Source organism: Terrapene carolina, unplaced genomic scaffold (assembly GCF_002925995.2).
Source record: "Terrapene carolina triunguis isolate 2854851 unplaced genomic scaffold, T_m_triunguis-2.0 Scaffold714, whole genome shotgun sequence".
In the NCBI taxonomy this organism is placed as follows: domain Eukaryota; kingdom Metazoa; phylum Chordata; order Testudines; family Emydidae; genus Terrapene; species Terrapene triunguis.
The window spans coordinates 5,844,571-5,871,760 of record NW_020665065.1 but is presented as its reverse complement, the minus strand read 5'-3'; the positions used below and the strand labels follow the sequence as shown (position 1 = coordinate 5,871,760).

Sequence of the window (27,190 nt, the reverse complement as noted above, 5' to 3'; positions counted from 1 at the left end):
ATGCCTGGGACTAAAATGGAATTTCTCACCTGGATTTTCCCGTCCTTGGTTCTGCTGTGCACCCAGCAGCACAGGTGTATCAGGTAAGGGCGTGTGTGTGTGTGGGGGGGTGCTCCAGGGTCTTTACTTATGTGTCATTATCCCCCTTTGCCAAGGACGCCCTGAGTTCATGGGCTGCGGATCTCTGTCTGGCAGGGAAAGTGGGTCTCGACTGGAGAGTTTGTCACAAGGTGCCCTACTTTTATCACTATTCCACCAGCTGAGCGGCAGCGTCCCGGGTTAATCAAGTGGGAAGCCCGTTAACAGGATGTCTGGGGAAGGCTTATCTCTAGGGCACTTGGTCTAAATTGGAGGCAATCTCTAAAGTTAATGGCATTTCACAGGCCCGGGATAGTCCCGTCCCTGTTTCAAAAGCAGCAATCCCTGCAGTTTGGCCATAAAACTCGGCTAACTGGTGACTAAGAGCCTCCCCAGACGTAACAAAAAACCAGACTGCAGAGATGCATGTACTGTAGTTGTGCCCAAAGCTTTAGCTAAGGGGCTTCATTCCACGGCCTGGGGCTCCAGCCAGCATGTGGACCTGGGAGAGCAGCAGAGGGCTGGGAAAGTGCTCAGAGAGAAGTTTGAAAAACAAAGCAAACCCATTTAAAAAAAAGTGTAGGGCTAAATCTGTGCAATTGTTAGTTACGTTCACTCCGAAGGTGTTAGCTAGGCAACCAGCTCGGATCCAATTTGCGATGTTCTTTATATACTCTCCACGGATCTGGAGGCTGAAAGTGGAGAAAGCTTGCCATGGTTATGCAATGAACGCAGAAGGGGGAGGAAATCTTTAAAGGAGAGAGATCTAGTTCAGGGCATCTAAAAGCAATGCCCAAGCTTTTCCAGGCAGGCAGCCCTGGGAGGGAATGAGGGGATTCCCCATCTCCTCAAAAACAGTGGATATGCCTATTTGTATTTGGGGGCTTCAAGACGGTGGGAATAAAGGCCAAGTGGTGATTGTGCACAGAGGAACATGGTTACTGTGGTGTTTGGGATTATTTGCTGAGGTTTTATTATTTTATTGAGAAGCAGGACAGTCCAGTGGTTAGAACAGGAGTCAGGCAACTGAGTCTTATGCAGGACTTTGCCTCTGATTGACTATATGACCTTGAGCAAGGTACCAAAGGCCAGATGCTGATACACTTACATGAATACCTTACTTCTGAGGCATTCCTGTGACTTAAGAGGGTCACTCAAGGAGTAAAATGCTATTCACTAGGTGAATAAGGGTGTCAGAATCTGCCCATAATTTCAGTACCACAGTTTCCCTACCTATACAGTTAGGATAACATTGTGATTTTTGGCTGAAAGGTGCTGTACAAGTGCAAAGTATTATTATTTTAAATAAGCAATTACTCTTCTCTAGCTTGTGACTTCAGGATCTGTTTCAAGGCATAGCAAGAGCCTGGATGTGTACAATGTGTAATTTGTTACATAAATTATTTTATTACTGGATTAATTGCCTAGTTACTTGGCTTTCTTCCTACAATGACACAATAGTGATGAATTGTTTGTTAGAAATACATATACTTCGTAACAGAGGAAGGGGACAGCTAGAAAAATACAATTGCTAGCTTTTGAGATTGAATATTCTGTGTTCAAATGATGTTAGCGGTTTATCTTATCTAAAATTGCCAATAGCAAAAGACTCTGAGTTCAAAGACTACCGTGTTTAGTACAGTGCAGTCTTCTGAAAGATCACTTAGAACAGGGTTCTCATTGCAGATGAAGTGGTGAGCTGTATTTGAAAAGAAAAAAGGCTTAATGGACACCTGGTGTATTGCACCCTAGCCAGACAATAATACAAATAATAAATAATAATCCTGGAAACCAGCCTGCAAATAATTTTACTCAAGTTAAATTAAATGGAACTACACAAACGAGTAAAATTACTGATGTGTAAATGTTGGCAGGATTGGGCCCAAAGTTTTTCTAATGAAAATCTGCATTCCTGAGATTTTGGGTGGGAACCATGAAACCAATGAAAGTTAACATGGCTGGTGAAACGTTGGAGCTGAGCATCAGAAATTGCAAACCAGTTTCCACTTGGTTTTTAAGGCTGGACAAGGAGAAGAATTTCACCATTGAATGTTAACCAAAATAAAGTTTAATGTATGTAGTCTAAAGTTGCCCTTGTGTTATTGAATCATTATTTACAACCGAGCAGAAACCGGTTTCCATTGAGTTTACATAGGACCTGATCCAAAGTCCACTAAAATCAATGGATAGCCTTCCATAAACTTCAAGGGACTTTGGGTCAGGCTCTAAGTGCTGAAGACAATTCTTAGTGCTATAGCATCTGTAAGCAGCAAACTTAGACGTACCAGACTCTTTACAGGTGATGCGATTCCTTTTCCTTATTTTAAAAACGCAATGACATTCTAACTTATTTTCTGGTTTAAAAATCAATTAAAGCATTTTTAAAGCATATTTAGCATTAATCTTATCCAAACCCCACTATCCAAACTGAGCTTCATGGAGAAATGTGTGACTAAGGCTGCACAATCCTCAGGTTGAAGTCCTGTGCAAATACGCGTAAATTCTGTGTGCGCTAACCAGTGTTGCTGAATTGTCACCTCAGGGTCCTATTCTAATCTCTTGGACTGATGCATATCCTTTGGCCACTGCAATAACTCATCTTGTAAGGGCCTGGAGAAGAGTATACTTTTCTCCGTCTACCCTCTGTGCCAGAGATGCACAGGTTTGTATAGTAGAAGGTGCTTTAGCCAGGATATATTTTACTAGTAGTTTCGTACACTGAGATTAAAATGTAAAATTTTATCAGTGGCTACATTTCCTCTTTATTGATCTAATTTTGATTTTTAAATGTGATGCCTTGATCATAATGACTGCAGGGGTGCCAAAGAATACATCCGTCTGGCCACAGATTCCATGGATTGTAGAGCAAGAGATTATTAAAAAGAAAGTGCTGCTTGGAAGATCCTAAACACCACAGTATTAGTTAAGGCTTCCCAAGGACCAGCTTTAAAGTTAAATACCAGAACTATCATCACTTTTTTGTTTTTTAAGGAAACACCCATAGCCTGCTCATGCTTGGCACTTTCTGAACATTGCCTATCTCAAATAAGATGCTCAAGACTGGTATAATTTGAGGTCTCCATTACTTGTGCTGTTTGACAGAAATCAATGAGCCAAATTCAGCCTTGAAGTCAGTGAAGTTGCATCAATTTATACCAGGGCTGAGGTTATCCCACTGTGTTTATTAGTAATATCGGTATTCGTTTGCAGCTTCCTATGTGCTTGGACAGAACTTGGCACATTGCAGACACTCTCTTAATACAAATAAATAATAATTGAGGTGCATTAAAAGAAAATGTAGTGAGATGTCTTCTCTTGCAGTGGGAGAAATTCGTGTGCAGTACTTACTCCGATTACTATTAATAGGAGTCATGCAGATGTCATGCTCAAAGGTTTAAAAGGCCCCTGACTCTATAACTCGCCAGTGAAATAGCTTTTAATTCTCTAATTAAAAATAGACACATAATCTTTTATACTTGTTTAAAAAAATTCTATTTGTATGTAATTAACTATCCTACTGAATTGTACATCTCTCAACCTTTTACTCCCAGTGATGAGAAGAGAGGCTTGTAAATGTGAAATATATGCGAAGAATAGACTACTTCATGCAGCTTAAAACTCACGGAAAAATGGAAATAAAGACTTTGATGTTCATAAGGTTGCCATGAATTAAGCCTAATGCTTTTTCAATTACATTTCAAAATATGGAACATATTTACAGTTAGCTTCACTTAGAGTCAAGGATGGCAGACGGAAAGGATACACATATTACTCTGGATAATCCTGGAGCCTGATACAGGCTAGATCATTCACTGACCTTGCCTGATATTTAAAGGCCTTTTTCCAGGAAAAAATGGCAGAGAAAATGATATTGAAATGAAATAAATTTACCTCCATACTAGTTCTCTGGACCACACACAGTCAGCTATTTAACAGACTGATTCTTTCAGGTGAAAATATCCATTTGCAGATGCTCAGTTGCCCACAGACAGTGTAGAATGTAGGCTGGTTGGGTGACTTAAAGGCGAAATAGGAGAGATACAGGGAGCGAGAAATTTTCCCCACTGCACTTTTAAAATGAGAATACATGGCCGCTAGTGTGGATTACCGTGACCTATCTACAAGTTTGATCTAAATTCAGCACTGCTGATGGCCATTGACTTGCAGAAGGTGCTTGGGCTTTTTGTGTTGGAGAGAGTAACTGAGATTCCTATCTCTCTCTATTCTTGTTCAGCAGCCACTGGACAGTGCATTCATTCCCACATGGCTTAAGTGAAATATTTACCAAGTCTTTTGCTCACTGATATCAGGAAATTTTGACTCAATACGTTCAAGGAGTGTCCCAGGAGATAGTAAGAAGCGGGCAATATCCCAGTTGATAAACCATGCTGCATTAGTGAAAATGCATTTATTTTGCAGCTGGTTGGAGAGACACATCATCTGAATTAGGTGTATATGTTACCCACATCCCCACTGTTGGCTGTGTTTATACCCCTAGGAGAGCTGCATTTCTTGGGAATATTTATTTGAGGGGCTTTGTAGTTTTCCCAAGTTGTATAATAACCATAAACATCAGCTTTTTCTACTAGACAGGAAAACTAGATTTATTTATTTTTTTCAAGAAAGAAAGAAAAATGAGGCTCTTTTCCATGGTGAGTTACCAATTGCATAGATCAAAGCATCAGAGAAATGTAGGTCTAGAAGGGACCGCAAGAGGTCATCTAGTCCAGCCCACTGCATTAATGCAGGACCAAGTAAACTAGACTCCCTGACAAGTGTTTAACTAACCTGTTCTTAAAACTCTCCAATGATGGGGATTCCACAACTTCCCTTGGAAACCTATTCCAGAGCTTAACTGCCCTTACAGTTGGAAAGTTTTTCCTAATGTCTAACTTAAATCTCCCTTGCTGCACATTAAGCCCATTATTTCTAGTCCTACCTTCAGTGGACATGGAGAACAATTGATCACCATCCTCTTTATAACAGCCCATAACATATTTGAAGACTGTTATCAGGTTCCCCCTCCTTCTTCTTTTCTCAAAATTAAAACATGCCCAGTTTTTTTTTTTAAACTCTTCCTCATAGGTCAGGTTTTCTAAACCTTTTATCATTTTTGTTGCTCTCCTCTGGAATTTTGATCAACTTTTCTCAACTCAAGTTTGTCCTCAACTTTCTTAGAATCATAGAAGATTAGGGTTGGAAGAGACCTCAGGAAGACTGTGACGGGTTGGATCACAGAATCCCCCTTGGGAGCTGCCACCCGATGTGCCAAGACTACCCCTGCTTCTGTTTTCCCTGCCAGCTTAGGGCTCCAGCACCCTGTCTTGCTGAACCAGCCACTCCTGTCTGGCTCCAACACAGACTCAGGGTCTGAATCACTTGTCCCAAAACTGCAAGTCTACCCACAAACAGCTCACAGGAGTGTGCTTGTCTTTAGCACTCAGATGCCCAACTCCCAATGGGGTCTAAACCCAGATAAATCCGTTTTACCCTGCATAAAGCTTATGCAGGGCAAACTCATAAATTGTTCGCCCTCTATAACACTGATAGAGAGATATGCACAGCTGTTTGCTCCCCCAGGTATTAATACATACTCTGAGTAAATTACTAAATAAAAAGTGATTTTATTAAATACAGACAGTAGGATTTAAGTGGTTCAAAGTAGTAACAGACAGAACAAAGTAAGTCACAAGCAAAATAAAATAAAATGCGCAAATCTATGCCTAATCAAACTAAATACAGATAATCTCACCCTCAGAGATGCTTCAGTAAGTTTTTCTCAGACTGGACATCTTCCAGGCCTGGGCACAATTCTTTCCCCTGGTACAGCTCTTGTTCCAGCTTAGGTGTTAGCTAGGGGCTTCTCCATGATGGCTCCTCTCCCTCTCTGTTCTCTTCCACCCCTTTATATATTTTTTGCATTAGGCGGGAACTCTTTGTCCCTCTGGGTTTTCACCCCCCCCTCACTGGAAAAGCACCAGGTTAAAGACGGATTCCAGTTCAGGTGACATGATCACATGTCACTGCAAGACTTCATTACTCACTTGCCAGCACACACATATACAAGAAGACTCACAGGTAAACACAGTCATCTGCAGACAATGGTCCTTGTTAATGGGAGTCATCAAGATTCCAAACCATCATTAATGGCCCACACTTTACATAATTACAATAGGCCCTCAGAGTTATGTTTTATATTTCTAGTTTTAGATACAAGAGTGGTACATTTATACCAATCAGATGATCATACTCGGTAGATTATAAACTTTGTAATGATACCTTACAAGAGACCTTTTGCACGAAGCATATCCCATTTGCATTATAGTCACTTATCAAATTTTTATAAAACTATCCCAGTTACATTATATTCACTTATCAAATTTTTATAAAACTATCCCAGTTACATTATATTCACTTATCATGTTTTTATAAAACCATATAGACTGCACAACGTCAAACCGTTCATCATTTTTGTTGCTCTCCTCTGGAATTTTTATCAACTTTTCTCAACTCAAGTTTGTCCTCAACTTTCTTAGAATCATAGAAGATTAGGGTTGGAAGAGACCTCAGGAAGACATCTAGTCCAACACCGTGCTCAAAGCAGGACCAACCCCAACTAAATCATCCCAGCCAGGACTTTGTCAAGCTGGGCCTTAGAAATCTCTAAGGATGGAGAGTCTACCACCTCCCTAGGTAATCCATTCCAGTGCTTCACCACCCTCCTAGTGAAATAGTTTTTCTAATATTCAACCTAGACCTCCCCCACTGCACCTTGAGAACATTGGTCCCTGTTCTGTTATCTGCCACCACTGAGAACAGCCTAGATCCATCCTCTTTGGAACCCCCTTTCAGGTAGTTGAAGGCTGATATCAAATCCCCCCCCCCACTCTTCACTTTTGCGGACTAAATAAGCCCAGTTCCTTCAGCCATTCCTCATAAGTCAGGTACCCCAGCCCCCTACTAATTTTGTTGCCCTCTCCCCAATTTGTCCACATCTCTTCTGTAGTGGGGGGCCCAAAACTGGACGCAATACTCCAGGTGTGGCCTCACTAGTGCCAAATAGAGGGGAATAATCACTTTCCTCGATCTGCTGGCAATGCTCCTACTAATGCAGCCCAATATGCCATTAGCCTTCTTGGCAACAAGGGCACACTGTTGACTCATATCCAGCTTCTCGTTCATTGTAATTCCCAGGTCCTTTCCTGCAGAACTTCTGCTTAACCAGTCAGTTCCCAGCCTGTAGCAGTGCATGGGATTCTTCTGTCCTAAGTGCAGGACTCTGCACTTGTCCTTGTTGAACTTCATCAGATTTCTTTTGGCCCAATCCTCCAATTTGTCTAGGTAACTCTGGACCCTATCCCTACCCTCCAGCATATCTACCTCCCCCCAATTTAGTGTAATCCGCGAACTTGCTGAGGATGCAATCCATCCCATCATCCAGATCATTAATGAAGATGTTGAACAAAACCAGCCCCAGGACTGACCACACATCTTAAAGTGTGTCACCCAAAACTGGAAACAATACTCCAGCTGAGGCCTCATCGTTGCTGAGTAGAGTGGAACAATTGTCTCCCATGTCTTACATAGGACACTGCTGTTAATACACCCCAGAATTATATTAGCCTTTTTCTCAACTTCACCACGTTGTTGGTGCATATTCAATTTGTGATCCACTATAACATTTAATTTTTTTCTTCGTAAGTGTAGTACTTCACACTTATTTTTATTGTATTTCACCTTCTTGATTTCAGACCAGTTCTCAATTTGTGAAAGTCATGTTGAATTCTAATCTTGTCCCGCAAAGTGCTAGCAACCCTTTCCAGCTTGGCGTCATCCACAAATGTTATAAGCATGCTGTCTCCACATTATTATCCAAGTCATTAATGAAAGTGTTGAATAGTACCGGACCCAGGACTGACCCCCACAAAACCCCCCTAGAGACCTTTTCCTGTTTTGACAGATAATACTATGAGTACATTTTCTCAACCAGTTGTGCACACATTTGATAGTAATTTCATTTAGATCACATTTCCTTCACTTGGTGTTCAAGCAAGGGCTAAACGCCACATTTGTGGTGATGCAAGTCGCTGCCCTGAAAGAGAGAGTACAGACGAGGGTTAAAAAACCCTCTCCTGAACTGCACCTTGCAGAAAACTTTCCAGAGAAATGATCCAGGAGCTTGTTGCCCTCCTGTCAGCATGGCACCCACTCTGATTTGGCGCAGGGTAAAGATAAGCTTTTTTTTTTTTTTAATTGCGTGCTGGTGTAAGCCCCTAGAGTTTTAGGAATTAATAGCTTACTTTTATATGGTGCCTTTCATCCCAAAGCACACTGTACAAAAGCTTAGGTCAAGAAATGAAGTTGCTGAATCAGCTGAAGGTGGTTTCATTTCTTCCCATCTTTATTACTTGGATTATAAAATGCAAATCCTCTCCAGCTTGCATTTCCATGCCAGTCCTCATGTTTCCAGGTAAAATTCATGAATAACATCTCAGGCCTCAGATAATCCCCATGGCTCATCATGGGTGAATGGACTTCTCTGCTCTTGCACACAGCCTTAGGAAACTGGGCCCTGTGTAGGGAAGGCCACAGGGGTGGGGCTGTGGAGGTATCCCACACACCACGCTGCTGGCAGGCCATCTCTATCACCCCCTCTCCCTCCCCACTCTCGTGGCAGGCTGTAGTGTGGTGCGGAGGGTTTATGTGGGTTCTCCGAACTTGCATGAATGTCACTCCAGATGTGAATTTCACCATGTTTTCCATCCAGTCAAATAGTAAAGAGTCCCTAGTATTTTTTATTAGATTAGGTTAAAACAAACAAACAAGTTATATGTCTAGTACAGCGGTCTGGACTGGATGACTTATCCTTCCAGTCCTACATTTAATCATAGAATATCAGGGTTGGAAGGGACCTCAGGAGATCATCTAGTCCAACCTGCTGCTCAAAGCAGGATCCATCCCCAAGCAGGATCCATCTCCACATTTCTATGATTCTATGTACAATACCCTACTTGGATGTTGGTGGGGAATGGCTATTATGGAGAGTTCTGAGGACTAGAAGATTTGGGGCCAAATTTAGCCCTGGAGTGAATGAGTATAATTCCTGTTGACAGGAGTGGAAATTGTGCCTACTTACACCATGGCTGAATTTAGCTCTTGGCCTACAGCCCTGTTCACTCCGGCACAAAGACTCTGCTGCATTATTCCTAACTCCTATATTCTTTTCCTTGATCCTTTATCTTCCACACCATCCAAATGAAAAATCTAGTGTCGTTTGGACAGTATGATTAGTTATAGAGGTTACCACCATGTAGATTAGGACCAAAATTAAGGTTTTTCATAGAAAAATCTAATATGAATAGACAGTTTTCAATAACCTAATTGTTAATGTTTTAAAATTAAATCAGTTTTTGTTTGTTTGGATTTACATATTCTCTGCCAGTGTTGGTAATCCAAGCAGCCAACACTGTGCTAGTGCCTGAGAAGTAGAAAGTGACTAGAAAATAAGTGAAATTGACAAGTCTAATTTTCATTGCCCAGTCAAATGAAATTCAAAAAGGAAACAAGTTGTATAAAAGCAAATTGGCTCTTAACAGTTCTCTGAGTTGTAATACTTTGATATCCGATCTGGTGTAAGTGGACATAGCTCCATTGACTTCAGTGCTACACCCATTAGTTACACTAACCTATACCAGGTGAGGATCTGACCCTCAGTCTTTATTAATAATAGGACCAAGATTCCTTTTTAATTTTGTGGTATATTGTGCTGTGGATTTTTAAGTAAAATTCCCCATGTATTGCAATCTGCTTAAAATGCATGGCATATGTGGCCCATCCTTTTTAACCTGAGATTGTCCTTTTAGCTCTCTTATTCATGTTAATGCCACTACCATAGAACATCGACACAGGATAATACCCTCCCACTCTGTGGCATGCTGTAAATGCTGAGGCTTTTATGGAAAATAAATGTCAAGGGAAAATGAGGTGATCTTATTTGTCAAAAGATATGATGCTCCTGACAGTTCTTTTACAATGACTTTATTTCTGTTATAGCAAATGACTGATGATGAGTCAGTCATCTGGGGCTAAGTTCTCCAGGCAGCCACGTAACACATTTTGGTGTGAAAATGGAGCTGCAAAATTTGTTTTCTTAAATGTTTCAGATTCATTACACAATAGTAGACATAGGACTTTGGATTTTTATAACATCTTGCAGCTAATGATCGCAAAGTGTTGTACACCCAAAAACCTGAAGTGCAGATTCTGACTTCCTTATGGATCAGGCCCCAAAGACAAGTACATGAGATAAGCAAGGGATGCATGCAGGAATCTCTTCACCCTCCACCAGAGTGCAGCCACCTCTAAAGCTAACCCTGTCATTTGTTTAAAAACACAAGACCGGATGACAAATCTATCCCTAAAAAAGTGCATGGGATCTTTAATGACCTGGATTTCATGCCTATATCTCAGGCCAAGACTTACAAATTACCAAAATAAATAAATAAAAGTGAAACATTTAGAAACAAAATATTTGAAAACTATTCCCTTCTTCGCTAATCTGCCAAGACCATACTTCTGGATGTCATATGTCCCCTGGACTAACTGATAGCATCAGTGATACTCAAAACAGGTCAGGAAATGCAAAAGAAAATAAATAAAAATATCACTGAGCTGCAATATTCACCCTCAGCTGCAATAGGAGAAATGCAGAACCTTGACTTTGGGTCTTGGCAGGTGAGTGAGTGAAAGGGTAACTTCACTTAAGTAAATATTGGCATTTCGATATCAAGGCAATAGGCATCTAAGGCCTGGTCTACACTACGGGATTAATTCGGATTTAGCAGCGTTAATCCGAATTAACCCTTCACCCGTCCACACTACAGAGCCAGTTAATTCGAATTAAAGGGCCCTTTAAATCGATTTCTGTACTCCACCTCGACAAACGGAGTAGAGCCTAAATCGATTTTGTTAATTCGAATTAGGGTTAGTGTGGACGCACACCACCGAATTACTGTGTTTAAGTTAATGGGGTAGTGTGGCCGCACACCACCGAATTAATGTGGTTAAAAACCGAATTAAGGTGCTTAGTGTGGCCGCGCACAATCGAATTTATACAACCTGTTTCCCAAATTCGAATTATCTAAATTCGGATTAATCCTGTAGTGTAGACATACCCTAAGAAATATCAAAGATAATAGATAGAGATAAATGAGCTGGCTGCACAGGTGACAAGACCCAGCAAATAGAAAAAATATATAGTTGGAATAAATCATCATAGCCTCCGTTGAAGTCAGGCTATGCCAATTTACCCCAGCTGAGGATCTGGGCCAGCGAGTCCTCTGAGATACTTAGATAGGTGCTGTAGCTAGCTAGGTGAGTCAGTGTGTCAAGAGAATATTATAAATGCTTTTAAACAAGCATCCCTAACCTTATGAGGTAATGAAATTATGAGCTAATGAAATTTCATTGTTGGGCAATAACTGTCCCAATGCGTCTTCAAGGTCACTTTACGCCTTGACAGCAAAATTAACTCAGGACGGCAATGTCTCTGTTACTCAGAGCTTACATTCACACGCTGTTATCCCAAAGCTTCCTTACATTATTAACTCCATTCACATGTGGCAAGAACGTCATCTCTGGGATAATCAAATATTCCCTGTTCAGCCCATGGTGAGAGGAAACATTGTTCTGGTGGCTGATGCTTGCAATAAGTGTAAATACTGAGCTGAATACACCCTTACGTGACACAGTTTGGAGAAAAAACCCTTGTGCCTATGTGGGTCAATGTCACACAAATGTTCCAAGAAAGTTATATAAGTCCCAAGGCAAGAGCTGTTTATGGTATATTAATCTGCAGCCTTTCATCAATATTTTAAAAGGTTTCTCTTCTGCTATCAGCAATATTTTTTTTAAGCTCCATGCTTATTGCAGAGCTGAGTGGAAGCAGCTGCACCAATGCTCCGACAGCTCTGATGCGGTGCTTGCATCCAGTTACATGTGTCTCTGAGAGACTTGAGAGTTACCCACACACCCTGGTAGATGGGATCTCGTTGCTAATTTATAGTCCAACAAATACTTCCCATTTCAACAAGCAGGTTTTCATACTAATTTTCTGATAGCAGCAGGAGAAGCTCAAGAGATTATGCTGTCAGCTGAGTGCGTGTGTAGTTTTACAGGCAACTCCTATTAACTTTAAGCTGACCTGGGAACTCCCAGCGACTGGCACGGAAAGTGGAGTTCTCGAGATCAAATGCTGATTCTACTTTTCTGGAGAAATCTGAAACTTCCATTCAAAGAGTGTTTTCGGAATAGTCCTTTCAGGACTTTGCTTTTTGCTGCCTCTCTGCTTTTCTCAACTTGTTCACCCTTTTGACCAGAGCTTTGCGGCCATTTCAGGTCACATAAGTTTGCATCCTCTCAAATTTGCTTTTCTTTTTGTGTTTGCATGGGCCTATTGTGCTTTTCACAAGAGCAGGGATGATAAAACTAGTCTCCTGGCTCTATTCCAGCTGAATTACGTTCTTCTTTCCTGAACTCCCCTGCTGTTACAACTGGGTATGTTCTTCACCTCCTGACTGTTGTGTGGTGTTGCTTTGAGCTGTTAGTTGCTATGCTCCATTATTGAGGTAGCTTCATTTCAGTGGTAGATGAAGCAATTCCTGAATGCACTAGGTGAAGTACTTTGTAGTTTTCTGGGACTCCTCCACCTCTTCCCTTCCATGAGGTTTAGCAAGTGAGCCCTTACCATATGCTCACTTATTTTCTTTCCTTGACACAAAATGACTGTCCTATTATCGCCACCTCTCTGGGCAGAGTTAAGAGGAAGAGGACCTTTGGAATTTTCCACGTCCTTTACTCTTTTTGGGACTCCTAATCCTTTATCCTGCCTGTTCCATCTCACACTGAGCCACTCAGAAACTCCATTCTCTTTCACATCCAGGTGGATCTGGATCTTTGAGAGAGAGGCCTGGAATTAAGTCACCAGTGTCTGCAGGTGAAGTTTAACTCTTGTCATCTCACCAGTAGGGAATAGATTCCTCCCCCCCCCCCCCAGAAGAGTAAAAATTGATGAAGGCAAAATTGGCCCCCTGATGGTGTCACATGTTATGACTGATTTGTCTCAGGTTCATTCAACTCACAGGGCTTCTCTATGGTCTCTGCAAGGTGTTCTTTGGTGTATAGTACGTTGGCCACTAGAACTGGGGCAGAAGTAGTTCCTGAGCTCACTTAAGCAGCAGTTTGGTGGATGATGGAGAAAGCCCTGCAGAACCTGTGAGAGTGGGACTGTAGAGACCAGAGAGATGGCTATTATATGAGAGATGGATAGATCAGTGGCTGCCTTTTTAATGATTGTAAAATTTTTGCATTTTGATTGATACTTTCTAGCCTGAGGTTTGTTAATACTGGGGTCAGGTTGGCTTTGGGAAACAAAGATCTTTTAAAAATTGGATTAGGTAACTGGAGTTAGCAAATATGACTTGAAGCACCTAGGGTAGACACAGTTTAACACCTTTAAAATTGTGTTAACACATTGTGTTGTTAACCCAGAGGTCCCGATTTCCTGACCCAGCAAGAACACCTAGATGGTGCTTAGCAGTGGTAGATAGATGGTGCCTAGGCCATCAATAAGCTAAGGCCTTTGAGTATGTTGGTACTCCAGTGCTCTTACTTTTTCCACATAATCTCTATTATTCATATGATAATTATAGTATATTTGGTTTCATTTGAACACTTAAAGATTCCTGTTAAATGAGTATGTTGCTTTATTATGCTGTCAGTTGAGTACACAGTGAAGCCAGCTTATGGCAAAGTCATGTTTGTCACACAACATCTTCACTACAACTGGAATTACACCTTGTATATCAAGATGCAGTGAAGCAATTCAGGATTTATGGTCTTTCTTCATAAACCAAATCTCTCTATCTCCACATCCCTCCATAAGCAGGTTCCACAGAATTCATTAATAACAGAATTGTATCCCATTTCTTTTTCATATTGGAGGAAAAAAGGAAGTTGAATTAAAAACAAGATCCTACTTTGGTTCCAGTGACTAACTTTCTCAATTATTTTTTTCACAACAAGGAAAATAAATCAAGTCATTTTAAACCTTAGTTTTATTTATTTAGGAGGAAAAATAAACAAACTAAAAGATATTTGTTCTTGACCTTATGTCCCCAAGATAGTCTGTAGCCTTGTCTACACTCTCTTTTAGTCTAAACATCATTTGTCCCCCACCGCCACAAATAAATGAAACAATCCTCCTATCAACTCTCAGTACTGCTCCAATCATGCTGAGTTGCCTACATTTTATCAGAGCTCTAGTAATGTACATGTAAGTCTTCTATTTTTTTCTGCCACATTTTATTTTTTCTACACATGGTGAGGTTTTAAAAGCTTGCTTGGACACTTATGGTTTGGTGTGGTTTTTTTTATCCAGAGCAATGAATGACATTGGAGATTACACAGGCTCCAACATAGAAATATCCTGGTTACCTAATCTAGATGATTTAATGAAAGGATATGCACGGAATTTCAGGCCTGGAATTGGAGGTAAGAGTCTGATTTATGTCTTTTCTGATTTCTAATGTGTTCCTTGTATAATCTAATGGCTGAAATGGATGTGAATGTCTGCCCTTTGCTGGATAAAATTAAGTGTTTGTGAATGTCTTGCTCTTAGATGTAGTGATAATAACAGTAAGAATGGTTTTTGTTTGTTTTGTTTTTTATGTCAGCCTTTGCAAAAAGTCCCAGGGCACCTCACAATCTAGCCCAATTAAAAGCTGCATCAAACCAGTTATCTTTTCAATTTTGAGTTCAAATTTGAATTGCTGTGCCAGAGTTTCTCAGTGATCACGCTCCTCCCCCCACACTATGAACAACCCTCTTGTTTTGTGGCTTTGGAATAAAAACAAAACTCAGAGCAGGTTCGTCAAGAGGTTTCCAAACCTTCCAGGTACACCTGGGCCAGTCTACAGGATTGTGTCAAAACCATGCTCACTGTGCCATTCCACCTGGTTCCAAAGCAAAAGTAAGGGAAACTTGACGGTTTCCACTGAGTTTTGCTTTGAGATTTTGCATTTGTCTGAATTGGAAGCTCAAAGCAAAACTCAATGGATGTGAATGCATTGTGGGCTAAAGGCAAAAATGTTCTCCTGAGTCCTTGCACGGTGATTCTGTCAAGTTTCACACATGTTATTAAAAATGAGAGAGGCCTAACCCACAAAGTTTGGAGCCACACCTAGTCCCAGGTCATTGCAAATTTCAGTGGCATTTGGATCTGGGGTGTTGTTCAGGTCCTTTTAAAGTTGAAGTCAAAGGGCCTAATTCCTTTCCATTCATCAATGGGAGTCTTTTCATTGACTTCAATGAGTGTTGGATCAGGCCCTAAACAGGCTCTTTTTTTCTCAGGTGAAAAAGCAAATCAGTCCATGAGTTGAGGCAAAAACATACCAAGATGTCGGGTTCCCTGGTTACAATATAAAGCATAGCAGTGCTCTGAATTTAGGGCAATCCAGTGAGTCTGCAGACATCAACCTTAAACAATGTACTAAATAAAAGGAAAATAACTCTGTGCTTTTCGGGCCCAATGTTACTGAAATGCTTTATAAGGAAGTAAAATCAGTTGCCCAGATTTTCAAAAGCAACTAGTGATTTTGGATGCACAACTTGGGATGTCTTGAAGGGGCCTGATTTTCAGGAGGTGGGGGCTCAGCAGTGTGTGAAAGTCATGGCCCTTTAAGGTGTCTCAGTTTGGGCCCCTCAAAATGGAGACCTCCCAAATCACTAGTCAATTTTGAAAATCTTGGCCAATTTGACAAGGTTGTGGCTGGCTTGCAAAGAGACTATAAGACTTTAAACTTAGTAACTTGGCAACTATTATAGACTGTCCTGTAGTTCAAGGGGCATTTTGTTTTCCCTTTTGAGCATGTGTGCAGTTCAGCTGATGCCCATGTGGCCTGCGTATGTATGTGGACCTGGATCTTTATAGAGTTGCAGCAACAATACAACATACATAGGGTGTTTAGATAGCATTGGGCAACCCCCCTTTCCAGTGTTCTTTCCAAATGATCACTCTATCCCAATCTACAGAACAATGAACCTAGCAAAGCATGCATGTGAATAGAAGCAAAACTTCCATCTTGCCAGGGCAGAAGAAATTCTATTAAGAATCTGGATACGCCGGCAAGTCAGTCAGTTTATAATCAGCTTTAATTGGCACTCTCATAAGCCTTAATGTTATTTTTCACCTGAAGCAGCTACTTTCTAAAGGGGTGAAGTTTTCTTATCTTTGAAAATGTCAAAGAAATTACTTCCACTGATCCTTAAAGCTGAAGGCTTTAAGCAATACAAGCAGTTCCTATTTCCCCCTGAGTTCTTACACCACTCCTATCACCATGGTATCTGAACTGACTTTTGGAAAGTCATTTTGTGGTCCATATCAAGTGGTGATCATTTCTGTACTTGGATACTCAAAGTAGGTGTCATGATTTCAAGGGGTTGCCACCAACTGTCAGAGATCATGACCAACCTCCCTTTCTTTATGGCTAGATGGGAGGGTTTCTATGGAAACTTGGCATCACAATAAGAGGTTGGAAACCCATTGTTCTAAGACAGATTTTATTTCGGGAAACTGTGAGCAGGGGAAAGGATATTTAGGGATTCACTTCTGTGAACTGACTCCATATGAAAAGATTGACAAAGCTAGTGCATATGTAGTCACACCATATCCTCCCCAATTTAACGTGTCTCTTTCTCAGGCCCTCCTGTTAATGTTGCCCTAGCGATTGAAGTAACTAGCATTGACCACATCTCAGAAGTTAACATGGTAAGTTGCCATTTAAACTTGTTAAGACTGGAAAGCTGGGAATGCTTATACTGTGGTGGTGGGAAGTATAGAAAACTGATTAGGCATATATGATTGTTCTACATAGAACGATCACTAGCTGAAATGAATTGGCAAGGAGAGAAAAAAATGTCCTACATTTTTCAAGTGAAAAATTGATACAGGAAAATCCTATAAAGAGCAGACTTACAGCTGCATGCTAGCCCATAGGCCAGATCCTCAGCGACTGTACATTGGCATTGCATATCTTCACTTGAGCGACACTGATTTGCACCAGTTTAATTTTTAAGAATTAAATCCAATTTCTACTCCAATTCCACTTCCTCCTGGACACTTCTGGAAAGAGGCCTACGGAGCTCAGCCTCTTTTGTACCCCTCTGCAAAGCCACTGAGTTGTGGGATGCTCCCTTAACCATCGCAGCCATGCCCATACCCCTGAACAAAACAACAGGCTAGATTCTAGAGCATGTCACAATACCATATATCTAAGAATTGCAAAGATCAACTGCATTTTTGTAGCCTATTAAACCTGAAAGATTTATTTTTAAAGCTATAGCTGTGACTTATCACTGACCCCCTCTCTCTATTGCATTCACCTGGGGCTTTTATTTTTTTAACCTGACTGAAAAAAAACCTACAAAAAACCTCTTAGGTCCTACTTAGGAAAGGTGCTCAGGAGGGATATTAACCTGATTCTTCCCATCAGTCTCAGACAGACATGCAGTTCTTGCTACACAGTATACCTGACAATGCCATTGAATCAGAGCAGTTAAACACATGCTTGGGTATCTTGGGGTTATCCATGGTAGAAACAGACAAGAGACATTAAAATGTCCAGGCAGTTTTATTCTGATTGAGTATAAAAATATTCCAGCGCACAGGAAACAGCTATTAGATGTTCCAGGCTAATACAATGAAATTTGACCAGGCCCCAAGATATCATCATTGTGTTTGTTTCACATGGTTTGTTAACTGTTGGTTCTTCTTGTGCTAGGAATACACCATGACAGTATTTTTGCATCAGAGCTGGCGAGACGACCGGCTGTCTTACAACCACACCAACGAAACTCTGGGCTTGGACAGTCGGTTTGTGGACAAGCTCTGGATACCAGATACGTTCATAGTAAATGCCAAGTCTGCCTGGTTCCATGATGTGACTGTGGAAAACAAACTTATCAGGCTACAGCCTAATGGAGTCATTTTGTATAGCATCAGGTAAAGAGAGAGAGAGAGATTTCTCTTGTGTTAGCTTTTTGAATAGCTTCTAAAAAATAATCACCCCCTTTCCCTAGATTATTTTTAATACAACCATTCATTTTAAAAAACTAAAAAAAACCCACATTAGCCTGATGCATTTTTGTTGACGACCCCTCATCTCTCTGCCGGGCCTACACTGGAAAGGCACCTGTGGAAACAGTAACAAGTTTCCCGTCATGTAATCATTAATCACAAGTACGTCATTAACAGAGCACGATCCTGCTATAATTGGGGTTGTTCTACAGCCACCAGCCCAAGAGGCAGTGTGAACAGAGCAAAGAGTTCCTGGGTTCTGTTCTTGACTCTGCCACTGATTCCCTAAGTGACCTTGGCCACGTCATCTAGAATCTCTCAGCTTTAAACTTCCCCATCTGTGCAATGGCAGTAGTAACATTTCCCACCTCTCAGGAGTATTCTGAGAAAAAGTTAATGTGTGCACAATGCTTTGGAGCTGTAGGGTCAAATTCATCATTGACATTACACCAGAATGGGTTTGGCTCACAAAAGTCTATAATAGTGCTTATTTATTTATTTAGTAGTATCTGGTCTTGAACAAGTCATTTAACCATTCAGTACCTGTTTCCTCTACCTCAGAGGGGTGCTGTGAGGACTGGTTAGGATAATAGCCTAAAGGGCTTTGAAAGTATTACTGTTTTTTGATGTGGGCATGGCAGCAAAATGAGGACAGAGACATGCATGGAAGTAAGCAGCAAGCCACAACTTTTATTAAACTTTAACACAGGGAAGAGGCACTATCTGCCCATCACCCATACTCTCCTGTACCAGGCATTTAATTTGTTCCAGTGTGGGGGTAACAGGGTTCCTTACCATATAACTCATAACGTGGGATAGGCTTTCCTCAGCCTACCCCCTAGGACTCAGCTTGCTCTGAGTCTTAGCACCCTAGATCCTGCCGTGAGCAGGACAGAAGGTGCAGCAGTGTGGGGACCTTGGCCTGTGAAGGTCACAAGGTCTAATCCTATCACATGAGCTCAAGGCCCATCACCAAAATCCCAGGTCTTTTGCCCCTGGGAACCGTTCGTTTTATTCTCTTAACCACACTGGAAACCAGCTGTAAGTTGCGACAAACAACTTCACCCCAGTACCTCAGTTAGGTGCCATGCGTGTTCCAACTCAAACCACTGTGGCTTGCAGATGCTGCAAAAAACTCCCTCCCTGGTTCTCCACCAACTGGCACATGGAAGGAATTCCTTCCTGACCCCTAAGCAGGCGATTGGCTAGACCTGCAGTATCTGTCAGGCTGGGTTCCCATTCCTAACTCAGATGGGTAGGGTGGGCTGCTGGAATGGAGCCAAAAGAGGCTCCACACGGCCCCTGCAGCGAGTTAAATCCTGGGAGCTGGCAAATGCTGGCCAATCAGCTGGCCAATGGGTGCCAGAGACTCCTAGGGGAAGGAGCTACCTATTGTCCCTTGGTGAGTGTCTCCCTCCCTTGCTGCTGGGAGGGACTGTCCCCCTTTTGCTGCCAGCCCCATCAAGTTCCCCCACCTACTGATGCGGGTGAGTGGCATTTTAATAATAGAGGTAGGTTAAGGGTTTCCAACCCAGTCTTTGGATTATGGGGAAAATTACATGCCAAGCTATGAAAGCCTACAGCCCTCTCTGAATATAACTAACTGGTACTTTGATTTTCTTTGAATGGGGCAGGATTACCTCAACTGTGGCCTGTGACATGGACCTTACCAAATATCCCATGGATGAACAAGAGTGCATGCTGGATTTGGAGAGCTGTGAGTACGAAAGTCTGAGCACAGTGGTGCCTATAACGTATGTTCTGTTGAAAGCCTGCATAGATAATCCTTGGTTCTGTGAGTCAACTTAAATCAATCAAATACAAGGACTGTTTTGGATTTAGTAAATATAAGGCCCAACACCAATTCCCTTGATTCCAAGTTTGGGCATCAGGTTATAGAGCCTTACAGCACTAGTTCAAAACTGCTGCAGTTAGGGTTGCCAGGTGTTTTGCTTTCGACCGGAATGCCCAGTTGAAAAGGGACCCTGGCGGCTCCGGTCAGCACTGCTGACCCGGCTGTTAAAAGTCGTTGGTGGCGCAGCAGGGCTAAGGCAGGCTCCCTGCCTGCCTTGTCTCTGTGTGGCTCCCAGAAGCAGCGGCATGTCTCCCCTCCGTCTCCTACGTGTAGGGGCAGCAAGGGGGTTCCGCATGCTGCCCCCGCCACACGTGCAGGCTCCCCAGCTCCCATTGGCCAGGAACCGTGGTCAATGGGAGCTGCGGGGGTGGTGTCTGCGGAAGGGGCAGTGCGCAGAACCACCTGGCCGTGCCTCCATGTAGGAGCCGGAGGGAGGACATGCTGCTGCTTCTGGGAGCTGCTTGAGGAACCACTGCACCCCTGACCCCCTCCCATGCCCCAACTCCCTGCCCCAGCTCTGATCCCCCTCCCGCCCTCCGAACCCCTCAATCCCAGCCCGGAGCACCCATCTGCACCCTCAGCCAGAGCCCTCACCCCCCCATGCCCCAAACCCTTGGTCCCAGCCTGGAGCACCCTTATGCACCCCAAATCCCTCATCCCCAGCCCCACCCCAGAGCCCGCACCCCCAGCCCTCCTCCCTTCCCCCTCCCTTATCCCAACCCAACCCACTGCCTCAGTCCGGAGCCCCCTCCTGCACCCTGAACTCCTCCTTTCTGGCTGCACCCCAGAGCCCTCACCCCCAGCTGGAGCCCGTACCCCCTCCCGCACCCCAACCCCTTGAGCCAGCCTAGTGAAAATGAGTGAGTGGGGGTAGGGAGAGCGAGCGACAGAGGGAGGGGGGATGGAGTGAACGGGGGTGGGGCCTCAGAGAAGGTGCGGGACAGGGGTGGGGCTGAGAGGGAGGGGGAGGGGCAAGGGTATTCGTTTTGTGTGAGTAGAAAGTTGGCAATCCTAGCTGCAGTCCAGAACTATAGGACTGAATCCAGGAAGCTGCTGAGCACCCTCTATTCCCATTGGACATGGAGAATTGGAAGCTTAGGGCCTGATCCAAAGCCCACTGAAATCAGTGGGAGTCTTTCCATTAACTTCAGTGGGCTTTGGATCAGGCCCTGAGAGACAAAGCAGAGCGTACAGAGAGACTGGGCCCCAGGGCAAACTTCTGAGTGTTTTTTTTTCTCTACGAAAAATCAAGAGGGGCAGAATTCCATGTGTGTGGGGACTGTTATTGTGACTAGCCCCCGTAAGGGGCTCTGTCTTTCCTTGGCAACACCTCACCCCTACACAGGAGTCAGTCAGAATCTGGGCTATAGACTGGTGACATTCTATTTAGTGCTTACGTGGGAAACCTGTATAAATTGTGTCTATATTCTACTCAGGCGCCATTCTCCTCTTAATTAGTGTGTAATTCCCATTAGCATTAATGCTTTGGGGACAAATTCACTACTGACGTAAGCAGGCACTACTCATTGACAGCAGCGAATTTGGCCTTTTGTGGCTACTTCAATGGGAGAGTAGAGTCCTGATGTTTCCAGAGATTTAGGACTAGCAGAGTACCTGAGCAGGGGCAAACACAGTGCCACATTAGGGTGAGCGTCAGTCGCTCTCTTTCTTTTATAGCATTGACTCTGTTTTCTAGGCAATTAACCACAATACATTTTCATCCTGTCAAAAATAGCAGTCTGCAGTTTTACTTATGTAATAAGCAAATGCAGAGGCAGCAGACAATGAACTAGCAATCAATTCACTCTCCCGGCAAGTTTTGCAGGGATTTTTTTTTATTTATTTAATTTGAGGATTTTTATTTCAGTGCAATAAACATAAGTAGAAATAAAGCCTCTTTAAACAAACATATTAAAGCAAAACCAGGGGAAACTTTCCCCCTGTTGTTTCCACATGCCGGGTTTCTGCTAGGCAACTCCTAACCCAAACCAAGGTGACTGTGTATTCCCACCTTCCTGCAGCATTGAATGTGATCCATTCTTAGTGCTGTTACAAGATACCTTGCTCTATTTCTATCTAGACAGCCATTTCTCACTAGTAAGGGGATGCTGACAGGTTACGCATTAGGGAACAGATTCTCTGCTGTGTCTAACTTCTGCAGGGCACAGCATGGGGGTGATGAGATGCCAGGTGGCTGAGTATAACTCTCTGATTCCCTGCCTCACCTTCGCCCCAAAGGTACAACTTAGAGTAGCCTCCGTGGATCACCTCATGGCCCATCTTGCCTGTCTTTACCTCTGATATGTCCTCTGCACCAGGGCCTTCAGAAAGGGTGATGCAGGGGCTAGCTTCATTGGCTCTATGCCTGCCCATGACATTGGGATAATCCCCAGTGTTGGGGTTGTGACCAGTCTTTGCTCCATCCGCTTTGCTTGACTGGAACAAAAGTATTGGAAGCAGCACAGAATCTACCCTTATAGATGTAAAAAAAACATTGTTTTTACCTGTGTTATGAATGAACACCTTAGATGATTCAACCTGAAGGAATCATTAACAGTCTAATTTACTTTTCACTAATCCTGCTGCTTGGTTGCTGTTTTGCAGTTCTGTCAGTTTGGATAATGAAAATGTGCTACTCCATTCAGCTTTAATTTGTGGTCAGATTCTCATGCCTTAGCATAATGTTGCTGTGTTTGGATTGCAAACACTGCAAAGGAAATATTCTTCTATTAGTTTGTTTTCCAACTGTTTCCATTGGAATGTAAACAAAAAACACCATGGCCATTTTCTGTTGCTCTTAGTTTTTTTTAAAAGCTTATTTTTAAGTTGTGTTCTCCACTTCAAAGCTCTTCCAAAATTCTGAACAGTGTGAGCTAGCCTGGATTCTCCGCTTTGAGGGAACACTATTCCAGCTGGGTCACTGGCAACCTCACTGTTGATAGGACATTGATTATCCAGATTGAAACACAACATGTTTGCTGTGGGACTGATGATGAGCAGCATGGCAGAGTCATCTGAGTTTCACTTTGAGCCCATCAATCTTTATTTTTCCCCAAACCTTTGCATTTATTCAGCTTCTTTTGGCAGATGGCTACGCTTCAGAGGATATCGTGTACCACTGGTCAGAAAACCAGGAGGAGATCCATGGGCTGGATAAACTGCAGCTTGCTCAGTTCACAATCACTAATTACCGCTTCACAAGAGAAATGATGAACTTCAAATCTGGTAACAGATTCTGTCTCTTCATTGCTTCATGCTGTCAGCCTCCACTATCTGTAATAGACAATCCCCTCTCTTAAGTAACCAGTTTAATGTGTCCATCTGATTTCCAGTACAATTTTATTTAGCTCGTACCTAAAGAGACATACATTTTTTGTTGGTCCCTTGGGTAGTCATTGCAGTATATTGTGACAAATCCATAGCCATCCTGGGCTTTGTGTTTGCCATAAGGCTGCACATGGCTTCCAGTCAGCACTTCACAGCAACAGCAGAGCTAGAACTCAGATCCTCCTGCTCTAATTTGCAATTCAGGCTATAGGAGAATCTCCATTATTCCTAATAATATTGTGCTTATGATATCAAATTGAGTAGTTCTGATTCCATCCACTAGAGGGTAGTGGTACACATACATACTAGCCTGCCTATTGCAATGTTTGTAAAAGCTTGAAGTCATTTCTTCCCTACCGATTTTTGTCCTCTTACATGTAGTTAAATGCTCATTTATGCTGCCCCCTTATCCATCAAGCTCTTTCCCTGTTAGTTTTAAATTAACATGATATTTTAAAAAAATCTAAATTTAGTGTCTGTAGGACTTTCCGCCGCAGATTATAAAAACCTTAAGGAAGATCACATTTTGAAACAGTGTCGTTAGAGCAAGGGATTAGGAATCTGGACTCCTGAAATCTATTTTTGCTCTGCTACTGACTCACTATACAACCCAGGGCAAGTCACTTGACCTAGTCTTAGGACTAACAATGCTGACACTAACTATGGTGCCTCACAGGGGTTTTATGAGGCTTAATTAATGTAAACCCCTTTGTGACCCTTGAATGAAAGATGATGTAAAAGTGCAAATCAGCGTCATTACTCTTGTATATTATTTTATTAACTGTGTAATTGTAAAGCCAACCTTCTAACACACAACTTTATATTTGTCCTTTGCCCACTCTTCCCACCAGCGGGTCAGTTTCCCAGGCTCAGTCTCCACTTCCACCTGCGGCGGAATCGAGGTGTTTACATCATTCAGTCTTACGTGCCTTCCATCTTACTGGTGGCCATGTCATGGGTTTCCTTCTGGATCAGCCAATCAGCTGTGCCTGCTAGGGTGTCACTAGGTAAAAAGATTGTGGTGTTGGGATCTTGAAAGGGAGGACATGTGAAGGCCATATGTTCATCTCCAGTGTGCCATTATTGGAACAAAGCACATTTATGAATGCTGTGTCTGCACTGGCAAACCAATAAGTGCTTAAGCGGGTTTTCTTCATGCTTCAGTGTCTGTCACTGGCGGATGCTTCTGTCAGGGCAGAATGAGCTAATAAAGGATGGAAAATAAAAGTTTAATGCTGTTATATTGTATCCCTAAAAACAATAGACACTACTAATAAAGAGACAGTGCTGCAGCTCTTACTCCCACTGAAGTCCTGAGTAAGAGGAGCAGGTGCTAAGAATAGAAAAGACTCCCCAGGGGTTGTTCTAATGGATCTGTCTATCTGTGTCTGGTAACAGAAGCCACATTGAGATTTTCAGAGCTGCCTTGGGCATTGGGTGCCCAGTTCAGAAGTGGGTGCCCACATCCCCTAGCTAGCTTGGAAAATCTCAGCCAGCTCCTCTCTAGGTAGAAGTGATTGTTTATTACCATTGGGATGTGTTACAGAACTCTAAGCCAAGCTTCTCATGCTATTCCCTAGGTATAACTACAGTTCTTACTATGACCACTTTGATGGTCAGTGCCCGATCCTCACTCCCACGAGCCTCTGCCATCAAGGCACTAGATGTTTACTTCTGGATTTGCTACGTGTTTGTCTTTGCTGCTCTGGTGGAATATGCATTTGCACATTTCAATGCGGACTACATGAAAAAGCAAAAAGACAAGATGAAGGCGAGCAGACAGAGTGGAGAGGTCAGTAAGCTGTGTGCTGGTGGCGCCGGGGAAGGCTTTGAAAAACAACCACCCTGGATTATAACCTTGTCTTCAGCCAGAGTAAATACTCCCCTCTGCTGCCCTTTGGTAAAGTCATTCCCTGAGTTGTTAACCCCACCATGTGAGTGTTTAGCCCCTGAATGCCACCATGCTGATTGCTGCCTGTTGGCAGTACAAGTCAAAACCAGCTCAGAACAATTAACAGGATATAGAGCCGATATCATCCCCATGCCACAAGCGGTTGGGACTGATTCTCATTCTGTTCCTGTGTTTGGGACAGGGTGGGGGAGTGGGAGGGAAGGGACACAAAGGGGCTTTTAAGCTACATTTGTGTTCCTTGTATTCTGGAGATGTACAGGACCTTTGGAGACATGTCCAGCCCTTGGTGTAGATTAGAGCAACCCCAATGTGCTCTGTTCAAATAGTCCCCAATATGCCCCCCACCACCAGCCAGGAGCAGCGCCAATGTAGAGCCCTTATGCCAGTTCTACACCAGCCGGGGAGGCCCCACGCCCCAAGGATATTCTCTGGTAGTTGTTTACTTATGGGCCCTTTGCCTGGCAAGAGGACCATAAAAGGGCTTCAGCAACCCTGAGAACCAGGCCCATTGTCTTCAGTGTTGTCCCATGGAGATTAAATTCTCCATTGTGTGCAATGGATTCCAGATAGATCCTATTTTGCTCAGCATGAATACAACTTGTGTTCCAAAGTAGACCTATGCAACAGGTTGCAAGAACAAAGCAATTGCTCATGTGAAATTCCTTCCTGAACCTCTTAATTCTAGATAGCTCAGTTGTTCCCTTCATGCCCTTTAAGTGGCTGATGAAGCAGAATGAATTGATTAGGGAAAAATGCTTTTGACAATCCACAGTTTGCAAATTTCCCCCCACAAATCTGCAGGCATGTGAATCCCTGGACTTGATTATGATTATGATTATTTATTATTATTTTATTGTTTATTAATTAATCTTGCTAAGCTGCTAGCAGATACAATTGATCTGCGCTCTTTACTGAAACCTACCCAGGAGCATCCACAGCCTTACAGGACCCACCCTGTGTTTCAGGCCAATCAATTATCCTTTCAGCTGGGTACCAGTCTCTTTGGAGTGGATCAATACCACTTGTGAACCAGCCTAGTGCTGAGCATGCTGTCTCTGCAGTGCCTCAAGCCCCTGCAATAGTCCAGGGAATGTAAAATTATAACCAGAATTGACTCCTGAGTCTCCTGCATGGCAGAACAGAGCCATTCACAGCTCCCTCAGCCACTGCTAGCACTGGAACCAAGTACTGTCCATCACATTTGGCTCTCCTGCATGTCAGACCATTAGGCCACCTGGCTAGCTCTGATTAAGTATTCTGACTCTCTTCCCATGCAGATTGTCATAAGAGGTTCTTCTCTTTCATTTGCAGATCAATGTGAAGAACGCCATTGTTTTGTTTTCCCTTTCCGTTGCGGGTGTGAACCAGGAACTGGCCATTTCCAACCGGCAGCACCGAGCTCCCAAAACCCTACCCGGATCATATGGCTCTGTAGAAGTCGAAACTGGAGAGACAAAGAAGCAGCAAGAAACTAAACTGGAGAAAAAGAGTGGCTTAAAGTCCCTCTTCAAGCCCATTGATGCTGACACTATCGATATTTACGCCAGGGCAGTGTTCCCAGCAGCCTTTGCAGCAGTCAATGTTATCTACTGGGTTGCTTACACAATGTAAGAACAAAAATGTGCTCCCAAGAGGTAAACTGTGGGCCAGAATTATGCTCAGACAGTACAGAGTAACTGAAGAAACTGTATTGGTCCATTTCTTGTCAAAGTGCTTTCCAATACGCTGAAGATATTTCTCAAATGCAGCAGAGTATCATTTTTGTTTGGCTCCTACAATCAACTCCAGCTAAAACTGGGAGGGGGGAAAATTGGCCATTACCAATTTGGTTTGATATATTTGTTATTACTAAATTCTGCCAAACAATCCAAGGATCCTTTGTTCC

The 27,190-nt window shown here is 42.8% G+C and overlaps 1 protein-coding gene across 1 annotated transcript; it reads left to right on the top strand.

Annotated features, from left to right (window-relative positions):
• On the top strand, positions 1–26,916 carry GABRD (gamma-aminobutyric acid type A receptor delta subunit). Its single transcript, XM_024207873.2, has 9 exons — positions 1–83; positions 14,516–14,628; positions 16,836–16,903; positions 17,916–18,136; positions 19,846–19,928; positions 23,154–23,291; positions 24,245–24,400; positions 24,974–25,185; positions 26,617–26,916. The coding sequence occupies exons 1-9, from the start codon at positions 1–3 to the stop codon at positions 26,914–26,916; spliced, it is 1,374 nt and encodes a 457-aa protein (XP_024063641.1).
• The last annotated feature ends 274 nt before the right edge of the window (positions 26,917–27,190 follow it).